Here is a 13678-nt window from a genome sequence, read left to right on the forward strand (position 1 = left end):
TCTTGGATACCATTTCCATAAGGAAGGAGCAGCGCTCCGAAAGCTAGTGCTTCCAAATAAACCTGTTGGACTATAACCTGGTGTTGTGATTTTTAACTTTGTACACTCCAGTCCAACACTGGCACCTCCAAGTCATATTTTCCATAACCCAAATGTGCTTATATTTTTAAAAGGAACCAAATTAACTTGGCTTTTGGTGTTTATTAGCCTGCTAAACACAAGAAAAGATAACAAAATATAATAGACATGAACAGATTAGAAACATGAACTGAACAAAATTATTGTAGTTAAAAAAGATGTACACATTAATCTCTGGCCATAAAGAATAGATGTGGGAATGTTGTGGCCATCATGTTAGATAATGTAGTAGAGCAATTGATTTCAAGAGTCTTGGCACTCTAATTAGTTGATAAGCTTTTGTCCTGTTATCTTTTTACAGGTGACTTTAGTGTCTGGCCTGGCTTCTAGCACTCAGACTGAGAGAAGGCCTTTCTTTACCTACGGCTGAGAGGTGTCTAATGGCAGTCCTCAAGCTGTGCCCTTCATGGCATTCAATCACACCACCTCATGAACACACTGCAACTAGGGCTGCAGGGATTTTTAAACCCATTCTTGTGTCTTTCTAAAAGGGTAAACAAATCCTCAGTCTGCGATATAATCCTTGGGAGATGGCTTTTCTGCTGACAGGCATTGCTTCCTTTTAAGTTTCTCTGTTTCAGGTTTCCCTGACACTGTGCTGGTATGAGGGGAGGCAATGTTTCTTCAGTTGCTTCAATCAATTAAAGTATAAACTGTTAGCTTTAATAGAATTATCACTGGACTATTAACCCTGAGACTCCAGTAATATCCTGGTGGCATTAGCAGCCAAGTGTGTTCAAAACATTTCAGGCCAGAAAATACCCATCATGTTGTTTAGCCAGGTCCTGTACAATGTGATGTCATACCTGTCCGAATACAAAGACACTCAGCCACCCCTGTAAGCTGCGCAGAGACAACGTAATGAGGACATGCCACAACCCAAAGGACTAGCCACACTACCATACATCAAAAACATTTCTGAACTGACAGCCAGACTACTGCGACCACTAGGACTCATAACAGCACACAAACCAACAGCCACTTTCAGACGACAACTCATCAGAACGAAGGACCCAATACCCAGCATGAGCAAAACCAATGTAGTGTACAAAATCCCATGCAAGGACTGCACAAAACACTACATAGGACAAACGGGAAGACAGCTAATGATCTGCATCCATGAACACCAACTAGCCACAAAGCGACATGACCAGCTATCCCTAGTAGCCACACACTCAGATGACAAGCAACATGAGTTCGACTGGGAAAACACTACTATTATAGGACAAGCCAAACAGAGAACAGCCAGGGAATTCCCAGAGGCATGGCACTCATCCACAGATTCTATCAATAAGCACATCGACTTGGACCCAATATACCGGCCACTGCAGCAGACAGCTGGAACTGACAACCGGAAGCGGCAGATACAAATCACTATAAATGCTGGAGGAAACATCACAGAAGCGCTTCACAGGAGGCTCCCAAGCACTGAGGATGTCACCTAGACAGGGGACGAAACATCTGCAACACAAATTCCCAGCTCGGCGAACAGAACCACAACAACAGATGCAAAACAAAACCAGACAGAAACCTAGACCTATTGCCAACCTATGGGATGATTGAAGCTGGTCCAGGAAATTACCTTGACTCTGATTTATATTGGAGGTTTCCTATCTTTTTTTATAAAGATCATGGAAACCTAGACATACAGCATAGAAACTGGCCTTTCGGCCTACCATGTCTATGCTGAGCAATAAATACCAAACTACAATAATTTCATTTACCTGCACTTGGTCCAAAGCCTACTGTGCTCTGGCATTTTAAGTGGTCATTCAGATGCAAGAGTACCTGCATCCACCATCCTCTCAGGCAGCACCTTCCATATTTCTACTATCTTCTGGGTGAAAAATATTTTTCTCAGATCTCCTCAAAACCACTTCCTCCTCACCTTAAATTTATTCCCTCTGGTCTTAGACATGTCTGCCATGAGGAGAAAGTGAGGACTGCAGATGCTGGAGATCAGAGCTGAAAAATGTGTTGCTGGAAAAGCGCAGCAGGTCAGGCAGCATCCTGCTCCTTGGATGCTGCCTGACCTGCTGCGCTTTTCCAGCAACACATTTTTCATGTCTGCCATGAGAAAAACGTTCTCATGATCTACTATGTCTGTGCCTCTCATAATCTTGTATACCTCAATTGGATCCCCCCTCATCCTCCTCTGTTCCATGGAAAACAAACCCAGTCTATTCAATCTATCCTCATAACAGTCTTTTCATCCCAAGCAACATCCTGGTGAATAGCCTCTGCACCCTCTCTGATGCAATCAAATCTTTCCAATGGCATGATGACCAGAACTGCATACAGAATTTAATCTGTGGTCTAACCAAGGGTAATCTCTATTCTAACTAGATGTATGCCCGGATCACGATTAAAGGAATTCAGTGAATTGGTGTTCATTACATAATCTGCAAAATGAATCACCCAATATCCAACTACCAGTTAAAACTTGTGAGCATTACTCTTGGTCCTCTTTGGATCTCTCCAGTTGAATGTTTAGCGAGGATGATCTTGATATCAGGTGCATCTCACATCATCTTTTATGATTGTGACAAATGACACAGTAAGTTTCTTGCTTGGCAGTGTCGAATTGCCAATTTAGAGGGGTCATTGCTTGGTAAACGCCTGCTCATGGTCCAACTTATCTCATTAATATTCAGCTTCCTACCTTACCAAATGCGCCAAATAAGTTGAATGTTGAGTAATTGCAACATGGAAACAAAAAAATTGTACTTCAGCTCACTGGTTACTTTAATGCACCTGCATTTTGCTTAGGACAAAGCATCTTCTCTGGGCACATTCAAGGCCACCCCTTCTACATAGTCATTGGCATCCAGCTTTTGCTAACTCCTCATGACACCTCTCCAGTACACTTGGAGGCCACTCAGGAAGCACACATGGGCATTGCAGAATGCAGCAGAAACTAGCATTGAAAAGCTGCAGCAGGGACATCTACATACAGGGACACAGTTCACGGATTACAACATTGAGGGCCGAAGGGCCTGTTTTGTGCTGTATTGTTCTATGATTGATCGAGGCTGTCTCTTAGAGCTACTCGCTTGCTCTCTTAGCGCTCACTCGTTTAGTGCCTACCTGCGTGCATGCACCATCCATGCCTTGCCTTGCTATGCTAATTGGTGCAGTCACACACCAGGCAACATACCTTAATATCCAGTAATCCTCAGTCAGGGGAATGTATATGTTGCCATACTGTAGTGTGATATGTCAATCTCTCACATTATATACAATTGAGGGAGGTATCAGTGAGGCCATTGCAACACTAGAAGGAGTGAATGTCTCAGCATTTGGTGCTGAGTGGAGGTTCTGGACTTTTGCCTCCAAGCATTTGTAGTGTTGCGAATAGTTCTTATTTCCATATTACACAATCAATGAAGGGTAACTGGACAAGGTGTGAAAAATATTTACATAAATGATACTAGGAGTTAGATTATGACTATCTGGGAAGGCTGTTGACTCTTATCTAGAAAAATGGAGGATGAGAGGGTGGTGGAGGCAGGTACACTTGCAACATTTAAGAAATTATTTGCTAGGGTAGAATTAGAGTTTAGAATGAGTGGACATAAAAAGAAGATGGTCAATAAGAAATCAAACTGCACCACCAATGAGTTTCACTCCAAGCCCCACATCATCCTGACTGGAATTATTTTGCTGTTCCCTCAGGATCACTGGGTCAAGATCCTGAAACTCATTCTAACAGCATTGTGTGTTTACTAAATGCAGCGATTCAAGAAAACAGCTCACCACCACCTTCTCAAGAGCACCTGGGAATGAGCAATAAATGCTAGCTGAGCCAGCGATGCCCACATCCTAGGAGTGAATTTAAAAAAAGAAACCAATAAGGAATTCAGGAAAAAATCATCTTTATCTGGAGAGTGGCTAGAATGTGGAGCATTGATTACTCAGTTGCTGAATATATTCAAGGCTGAAATCAATAAACTTTTGTACACTAAGGAAGTCAAATGATAAAAAAATGTGGAGTTGAATTAAGGATCAACAATTATCTTTTTAAACTTCAGGACAGTCTCAAGAGGCTGTATATCTTACTTTAATATTCCCAGGTTTCATTAGGGACTGGTTATTCGGATGCTGAAACAGGCTGACCACATAATGCAATAGTGTTCAATCCAGAAGGTATTTGTTAATTGCATTGACTACCAACAACCACTATCTTTGGCTTTTTTCCTCTTTCACAGATGTCAAATAAAATGACAATTAAAACTGGATGTTTTTTTATCAAAGGATAAAATTATATCTTGCCTCCTTGAAATAACTCCACAGAGGCCGGTATTCTGTCACCAAGTCACACTTTATTTACTTGTGCATAGTAGTGGTCTGGCTTCCTCAGAGCCAGTTGTCAGAGTGAGCAGGATATCTTACATTGCTGTTTATAGCTGCCAGCCAGGGTTCCCTGACTGGACTAGGTTATCAGCCCCAATCAGGAAATTCATTTTCTGAGGTCCATTTGGCTGACCTCATTCCAATCATTGCATTTCTGACGGGAGGGAAGTAAGCAATGGATATTCCCAGAGACCATTATGACTATTAAGGATATTGCTTTGCTGGAACTGGACTTGGGTGAAAGGATACAGATGATTCAAAACTTGGCAATGCATCAAATAATGAAGATGTAGACAGAGTGGTGAAATGGGCAGACATTTTTTAATAAGGATAAGTATGAAGTGAGACACCAACATTTTGATGGGGCCACAAAAACCTTGGGACCTGGAGGTACACACTCAGATATCTTAGGAGGTGGCAGCTCAAATTTATAAGGTGGTTAAGAAAGTATATGAGATATTTGCAAGTCGAGACATTGAATACAGTTGTGTTTATTATTCTTTAGAAAAGTCTTAGGGGTACAAAATAGATTTATGGGATGCTATTCGAGACAAATAAAAGTCAGCCATTTGGAATGATTGAAGAAGTTGGGATTATTCTTTTTTGAATACTGAATGTTAAGGAGAATGTTCAAAATTGTAAAGGGTTTTGATAGACCTAAGAGGGACGTGTTTCTCAGGCAAGTATTTATGATACTGCGCTGTTGTGTTTTTAGTTTATGTTCTCCTGCACTATTACGCTAACTTTACCACCATATTATGGTTGACGAGGGCAGACACTTTAAAAAAAGATTGAATTCCAAATTGGAGTGGCATGCTCCAAAGTTTACCCTGTGTTTTCCAGTTGCTGCCACTCTGATACTCAATTTGAATGTGCTTTCATTTTGTACATCATCGGGTCTTGTGCTTGCTCAGATGGAATTGAATTGTGGAGTTGTATCATGGTGTCATATTTGACCCTGAGATAAATTTTTGACCGAGGAGAAAGTGAGGACTGCAGATGCTGGAGATCAGAGCTGAAAATGTGTTGCTGGAAAAGCGCAGCAGGTCAGGCAGCATCCACAAGGAGCAGGAGAATCGATGTTTCGGGCATGAGCTGAAGAAGGGCTCATGCCCGAAACGTTGATTCTCCTGCTCCTTGGATGCTGCCTGACCTGCTGCGCTTTTCCAGCAATAAACTTTTGACCTCATATTTGCAATATTATAAAGAGAGTCATAGAGACGTACAGCATGGAAACGGACCCTTCAGTCCAACGTATGGGCAAGTTGGTATCTGGTCAGGGGACACGCTGACCAGATATCCTAAATTAATGTAGTCCCACTTACCAGCATTTCGCCCATATTCCTCTAAACCCTTCCTATTCATGTACCCACCCAGATGCCTTCTAAATGTTGTTATTGTACCAGCATTCACCACTTCCTCTGGCAGCTCATTCCATACATGTACCATCCTCTGTGTGAAAAAGTTGCCCCTCAGGTCCCTTTTAAATGGTTCCCCCCTCAGCTTAAATCTATTCCCTCTAGTTTTGAACTCCCCCAGTCCAGGGAAAGGACCTTGGCTATTCACCCTATCCATGACCCTTGTGATTTTATAAACCTCTATAAAGTCATCCCTCAGCAGCTGAACCTCCGGGAAAATAGCCCCAGCCTATTAAGCCTCTCCCTAAAGCTCAAACCCTCCAACCCTGGCAACATTCTTGTAAATATTTTCTGAATCCTTTCAAGTTTCACAACATCTTTCCAATAGCTGGGAAACTTGACCTCCCAACTGCTAAACTCAATGCACTGACCAATAAAGGCAAGCATACCAAACGTCATCTTCACTATCCTGATCCTGCAACTCCACTTGTAAGGAACTAGTCTTTGGACAAATAATCCAGAGACCCAAGCTAATTGACCCAGGGAACAATTCAATTAATAAAATCTGGAATAGAAAGTCTAGTCTCAGTATATGTGACTATGAAACTATCAAATGACAAAAAAATGGTTCTGTATTGTCCTTCAGAGAAGGAAATCTGCCATCCTTACTTGGTCTATCCAGTCAGAGATTCTAGATCCACTCCAGTGTGTTTGACCCTGAACTGCCTTCTGAAATGATCTAACAAGCTATTCAGTTGTACGAGATTGCAACAGGTAAAGCATTGTATGTGCACTCACCCCACATGGACTGTAGCAGGTCAAGAAGGCAGATCACAACCACAATTAGGATAGGGCAGTAAATTCTGCTCTTGCCCATGATAGTCACATCCCAAGAATGAATTTTAAAGAGAAGCAGAACTGAGCTGAATGGACTTTGAGGATGACTTTTGAGTAGGTCTCAAATTGAGGGAGCAGTGAAGGTAAAATAGGTCTCGGATATGTTGATGGGAATGAGGAAAGAAGAATTTTTCTAACAAGTCATGGTTGGATTGTGACCAAGTGTGATGTTTGACCCAGTCTGAATTTGCTAGTTATCTTTGAGAAAGATTTAGATACTGAATGAATCCAAGGACAGGATAAAGAAGTTCCCCTCACACCCCATTTAAGGCCAGGAATAGGCCTTACATCACTAAAATTTGGTGGGTTTTAAAACCAATCTTCAATCCTAAATTGTCTTTCTTCATGAAAGGTTGAAATAAAATTATTATTTACATCTCACTAAGAGACTACAAAATCTATTCTTAATATCCATCGATCTGCCCATCTAAAATTGCACTGAAAGAAAATACAACTTTTCATATTTGTTGCAGGATGAAGTTCTGTTTTTGTCATAATGTATAATAATATGATCAGTTGGGAAACTAGATTGCAGTTCAATGTTTTTTTTGGTTTTATTTCTGTGGTGATAGCTTGCACTTTTACAGAGTCCAGCAGCTCATTTTTGAACAGTGACTTCAAACATCATTTTCAAGAAAACATGTGACTAGAGAAACCACTTGTAGAGTTAATTCATTAAAGGTTTGCAAAGTTGAACTTTTATGCCCCAATCGGGTTTCAGTTAAGAAGAAAGGTTATCTCAGCTGAAATGCAGTTTTTTGGTTTGTAGAAAGCTCCACATTGTTAGAACTGGAGATAAATCCAGATCATCAGAGTTGGAAGGAGGCAGTTGAATTAAGAAATCTGGGTTAAAATAGGAATGAAACTTCACTGGGATTAAGTGACTGCAAAGATATTGCTGGGAAAAGGATTAAATTTTTCTCTTTGCTGTTTATGTTAAGATCTTTCTAAATTATTATATTGATAATAGCTTTATTTTATTTTCTTTAGTGTAATAAACTTGTGTTTTTTTTTTGTTAAAAGATCATTGGCAGCTTTGCGTAAATATGATCAGTAACTGACCAAACTGCAAAAATAAATTTCCATCATGCCAAGTTTCACTGACATCAGAATCACCGCCAGCTGGGATCATAAGACAACTACTCTTTTGTTTTCGCCCCCCCAATAGATGATGACTTTTCAGTTATCCAGCAAGAGATCATTATGGTGAAATCCTGTACACATCAAAATATAGTCGCTTATTACGGAAGCTATATCAGGTAAGAGCTGGGTAAGAATTTCTTAAAGCAGTTGAGACTCAACAACGGAATTTACATATAATAATGAGGACTCAAAGTGGGCATTCTTCATCAGACAGTACAATTTTGGGAGAGGTGCATGATGAGACAATATAACTTTGACTTTTAACATCTAATCTGTATCCAATTATTTTTAACCTGTGTTGTCTGATAGAAAATCTATTTTATCTTCCATTAGGTCCAACAAGTTATGGATTTGTATGGAATACTGTGGAGGAGGATCACTGCAGGATATTTACCATGGTAATTCCAGTTTTCTCATTTCAAAGAAACTCATTCCATTCCAGAAACTCTCACACTAAAATCTCGGATTGCAGACAGCTGAAATGCAGGATTCTGTGCTGTACAACACAAATAAAACAAATTCATTTACTGGTGCACTCATTCTGCTGTTCTTTTGGCCTCAAATCTTTAACCTTTGTGGAAACGCTGACAAAGGAAATAAGGTTCTGCAGACCCAGACACAAACTGCGGTTTCAGGCAAGGGTTTACTGCACACAGGAGGAAGACCATTCAGACTGTCATGTTCATTCTGCACCTTGGCATCCAAAATGAATCCCACTGCTCTGTTCTTTACACAGGTCTTAATCTGCTTCTATACTTATCTAGTTTTCCTTGAAAAGTGCAATGTTCTTTTTCCCAACCACTTCCTGTTGCAAATTCTCTAATTGCTTTGTGTAAAGAAATTTCTCCTAATCTTTCTCTTCACTCTGTAGCAATTTTAAGATTGTAGACACCTCATCATTGACTCTGCTATCAGAAGAAATAGTTTCCCTAATTTCTGTCTCAAAATCCTTCACAATCTTAAACCATTTGAAACATTCAATACCCTCCTATGCTCCAATGAAACAGTCTGAATTAAGTCTCTTGTCATAATAAGCTTAGCTAGTTTCTCATTACTGGTCACAATGGGTTAAAATCTCTCCCATTCACTCCCATCGTATAGAATAGTTTCCTGATCAAACATATAAGACTCTAAGGAATGCAGTAGGATAGATGTTTCCCCTGGCTGAAGAGCTTAGACCTAGGAGGACAGTCACAGGATAAGAGAGTAGTCATTTTGAATTGAGATGAAAAAAATCTTCTGAGAGGATTGTAAAACAGCTGGGTGTTCAGCTGTTGAGTATACTCAAGGCTGAGATTGATTTGGTATTTGGACTTAACGTGGAAATAGAGAACTATGTGGACTAGGAGGGGTTTGTACTGAACTTGCTTCTTTGGTGATCCTTTAGGATCAAGAATGGCATGTTTCCACTTTTCTTGACTGGGTCTGGGATACCTGATAAGTCCAGTGCATGATCTGCCCAGTCTATCCCAGCTGAGGCAGGTAATTCTTGGACAGATGAGGTATTTCTAGATTTGTGCCTTTTTTCTGATACATCAACCTTGCTTCTGCATGCTCCCAGCAAAGTTCATTGACTTTTTTTTATGTTCTCGAATAAACCTTCTTCATTTTGGTTGGTCATAAGTCAGGAACTCTCAGGAGTAGATGAGAATAATTGATATTTTCAGGAATGTTTTAAGGACATTGCTAAAGTAATTCCACTGACCTCCTGGCCATCTCCTGTTAGGACTGAGTTGCAAGTTGAACAGTTGTTTCGGAAGTCTGGTGTCAGGCATATAAATGACATGTTCCTCCTATTGGAAATGGATTTGACTGATTCACACTGGAATTAAAAATGTTTGACCCACATGTGACTCCAAATCCACAGCAATGTGATGGAATCTTAACTGGTCAAGATACTGAACTGTATTTTACAAAATATACTCCATCTTGACAGTGTAGTGTTGTTGCAAAAGATAATTTCATTGCTGGACCTGAGTGCAGTTCACAACAGCAAGCCCACATTGACGAAATCATCTTCTTCCCTTTGCTGCAACTTTGGGCCTGAGCTCTCCCTTTGAGTTTCTCTATTTTAACAACAACTAATTGTCACTTCAAGGCAGCTAGGCAACAGAATCTATAGACACTTCAGGCCTTGTGTGTGTGTGTGTGGTTGTTTCTGTTTTGTTCAAGCTGATAAGTTGAATGAATTATTGGCTATCCAGGAACCAGCCTTCTGACAGTTGTATTTGTGGTCTTGCAGGGTTCTGCTTATGTTAGGTCAATTGATGAAGTTTTAACTTCACAAGGTCTAAAATTAATGTGAGGAAACTGCTGCTCTTTGAAAAAAAAAATCAACAAACCATCTTGTTTGGCAAAAGTCAGACTGTTTAAAGACATGTCACTTCAATGTACTCATTTGATGAGGGGGGAGAGGGGCACATTCACACCACATCATTGCTGAAAGAACCACATAATATGCAGGAATAACTGACATTAGCTTAATAATGCAAGGGAACTGCAGTACTGAGTTTCAGATCTTCAGACACTAAATTACTGAGAAGATCAATAAACCAAACACTCAATGCACAGACTATTAGTTTCAGCCTAGAGAGAAGGACCAAAGTGAAGGTAGAAAGATTATGGGTGAAGATCTGGAAAAAGTGAGTGGCCTCAAATACTTATTAGTCAGTGGTGTCAGAAGGAAGTATGAAATGACAATAAAACAATTGGATTAATTATGGTAGAAGTTATTGTAAGAAATGCAATGGAATATTGTAAAAGGTATTGGTGGAATTGAAGGGGATATTCTACAAGTCAGTTGAGAGACTAGTCTTATATGTGCAGAAACTTGGACCACCTCAAGAACAGTGGACCAATGATTGGAGACAATTAAGGTGCAAATCCTGAAATGGATGAATGAGGTGATGAAAAATGACAAGATCAGGAATCAACATATCACAGTATCAATGTGGAAATACTGAAGAAAGTTGCTGAGAAAATGTTGAAATAGCATGGTCATCTGTTTCAGAGAAAGAAATAAAATGCTGTGAGGTCATGATGAAAATGAAATTGTCTGGAAGATGAAGAGGAGCAAGGCTTAAGACTGGATGGAAAGATGCAGTGTCAAAAAAACCTGAAAAACAGGAATTGGGAGAGAAATGAGTGATTTAGAGTCAGAGATGTACGGTATGGAAACAGACCCTTCAGTCCAACTTGTCCATGCCGACCAGATATTGTAAACCGATCGAGTCCCTTTTGTCAGCTTTTGGCCCAAACCTCTCTAAATCTACCTTATTCATAAACCCATCTCAATGTCTTTTAAATGTTGTATTTGTATCAGCCTGAACCACTTCTTCTGGTACACATGCACCACCCTCTCCGTGAAAATGTTGCCCGTGCTGTCCCTTTTAAGTCTTTTCCCTCTTACCTTAAACCTATGCCCTCTAATTTTGGGCTCCCTACAATGGGAAAAAGAGGTGGTGATGGGGAGAGTTGACCTACTAGCACTGTGGTGACCCCAAGAGAGAAGTTAAAGAAGAAGATAGAAGAGAAATTGAGTTGCTGAGGGGGAGAAGGAGGAGAGTAATTGAGAGTGTGACGGAAGTAAGTTATTGATGGTGAGTGAGTTACTATGTGTGAAAGGCAGGTTACTGAAAGTATATGAATTACTGATATTATGTGAAAAGGGAGTTGCTGGGCCATTCCAAGTGTCCCTGGGCTGTGTCACTGTTGTTTTCATCACCAGTCTGATATCTGGACCTGTTCTAATATTTGAATTAGTTATCTAAATGACATGATGTGCCTCAGCAAGGTTGCCCTGGACATGGAATACCAACAGCATGATGCAATATAAATGATAGGAAGTGAACACATATACCCAGAAAGAATTATGCAATGGTGCTATACAGTTATACTTTTGATAAATATAACAAAGTTTGAAGATTGTTCAAAACTTGGAAATCTAAAAAACAGTAAAGATGATAGATAAGATCAAAGACTTGTGAAATGGGAGAACACATGATAGATGCAGTTTAATGCAAGATGATACATTGAAGAAATAGGAGCAGGAATAGACCATTTGGCAGCTTCAGCATGTCTGACCTTAAAAATGGGTGCAGGAACAGAGGGACCTGGGGTTCACTTGCAAATGTTTGAGGAGATAATACAAGTTATAGTACCAGTTTGCTCGGATCGGTGCTGGGTCCTCTACTTTTTGTCACTTACATAAATGATTTGGATGCGAGCATAAGAGGTACAATTAGTAAGTTTGCAGATGACACCAAAATTGGAGGTGTAGTGGACAGCAAAGAAGGTTACCTCAGAGTACAATGGGATCTTGATCAGATGGGCCAATGGGCCGAGAAATGGCAGATGGAGTTTAATTCAGATAAATTCAAAGTGCTGCATTTTGGGAAAGCAAATCTTAGCAGGACTTATACACATAGTGGTAAGGTCCTAGAGTGTGTTGCTGAACAAGGAGACCTTGGAATGCAGGTTCGTAGCTCCTTGAAAGTGGAGTCGCAGGTAGATAGGATAGTGAAGGCAGCGTTTGGTATACTTTCCTTTATTGGTCAGAGTATAGAGTACAGGAGCTGGGATGCCATGTTGCGGCTGTACAGGACATTGGTTAGGCCATTGTTGCAATATTGCGTGCAATTCTGGTCTCCTTCCTATCGGAAAGATGTTGTGAAGCTTGGAAGGGTTCAGAAAAGATTTACAAGGGTGTTGCCAGGGTTGGAGGATTTGAGCTATAGGGAAAGGCTGAACAGGCTGGGGCTCTTTTCCCTGGAGCGTCGGAGGCTGAGGGGTGATCTTATAGAGGTTTACAAAATTATGAGGGGCATGGATAGGATAAATAGACAAAGTCTTTTCCCTGGGGTGGGGTAGTCCAGAACTAAAGGGCATAGGTTTAGGGTGAGAGGGGAAAGATATAAAAGGGACCTAAGGGGCAACATTTCACACAGAGGGTGGTACGTGTATGGAATGAGCTGCCAGAGGAAATGGTGGAGGCTGGTACAATTGCAAAATTTAAGAGGCATTTGGATGGGTAAATGAATAGAAAGGGTTTGAAGGGATATGGGCCGGGTGCTGGCAGGTGGGACTAGATCGGGTTGGGATATCTGGTCGGCATGGACAGGTTGGACTGAAGGGTCTGTTTCCATGCTGTATATCTCTGACTCTATAACTCCTACAAGTGATGATGCTCATGACCAAGAGATGGTAGTTTGAACTTTGCAGCCATTGATCTCGGGAACATTAATAAGTTTGTTAAAATAGGGAAATGCAGGTAAAGAAGTAAAGAATAAAGCTGTGACTCTCACTCATGGATGTGAAACTGAAAACTTCCCCTTTTATTTGTGTTAGCACAAAGATTTTTATTATAACGGACAAGTAAACAGCATTAACTTCTCTTTTCTTTTCTTCCTGCTAGTAACTGGCCCACTCTCTGAGTTGCAGATCGCTTACATCAGCAGAGAGACACTACAGGTGAGGGCTACTGCTGAATAGTTTTATGATTTAATTTGATAACTTCGATAATTTGTAATGCAATGACAGAAGTGTGTTGTAATTGACAATCCTTGACTCATTGTTCGAGGAAGGCCTCCTCCATGATTTCAACCAACTCAGTTCTCAAAGTCAATGTACAGTTAATAGTCATTCACCACAGGTGTGTGTGTCATGCAAATTTCTAATTTATAAAATGGAAACAGTTCAAAACAAAAGATACTGTTCCGTCAAAGCTAATTAATTCAGTTAATGTGCAATCTGTCTGACTGATACATTTAGTCAACAAATACTTGCTGATC

The 13678-nt window shown here is 40.4% G+C and overlaps 1 protein-coding gene across 5 annotated transcripts in view; it reads left to right on the forward strand.

The window, feature by feature from the left end:
* LOC122542857 (mitogen-activated protein kinase kinase kinase kinase 5-like) overlaps positions 1-13678 on the forward strand; it is a 130556-nt gene that overhangs the window by 39452 nt on the left and 77426 nt on the right. For all 5 annotated transcript variants that reach the window (XM_043680955.2, XM_043680957.2, XM_087984049.1 and 2 more), the window contains exons 3-5: positions 7915-8005; positions 8223-8287; positions 13303-13358. In XM_043680955.2, the coding sequence (XP_043536890.2) occupies positions 7915-8005; positions 8223-8287; positions 13303-13358 (212 nt within the window). The remainder of the gene's footprint in view (positions 1-7914; positions 8006-8222; positions 8288-13302; positions 13359-13678) is intronic.

Source organism: Chiloscyllium plagiosum, unplaced genomic scaffold, assembly GCF_037043375.1.
Source record: "Chiloscyllium plagiosum isolate Xiang-an unplaced genomic scaffold, Cpla_swu_hap1 HiC_scaffold_47, whole genome shotgun sequence".
NCBI lineage: Eukaryota > Metazoa > Chordata > Chondrichthyes > Orectolobiformes > Hemiscylliidae > Chiloscyllium > Chiloscyllium plagiosum.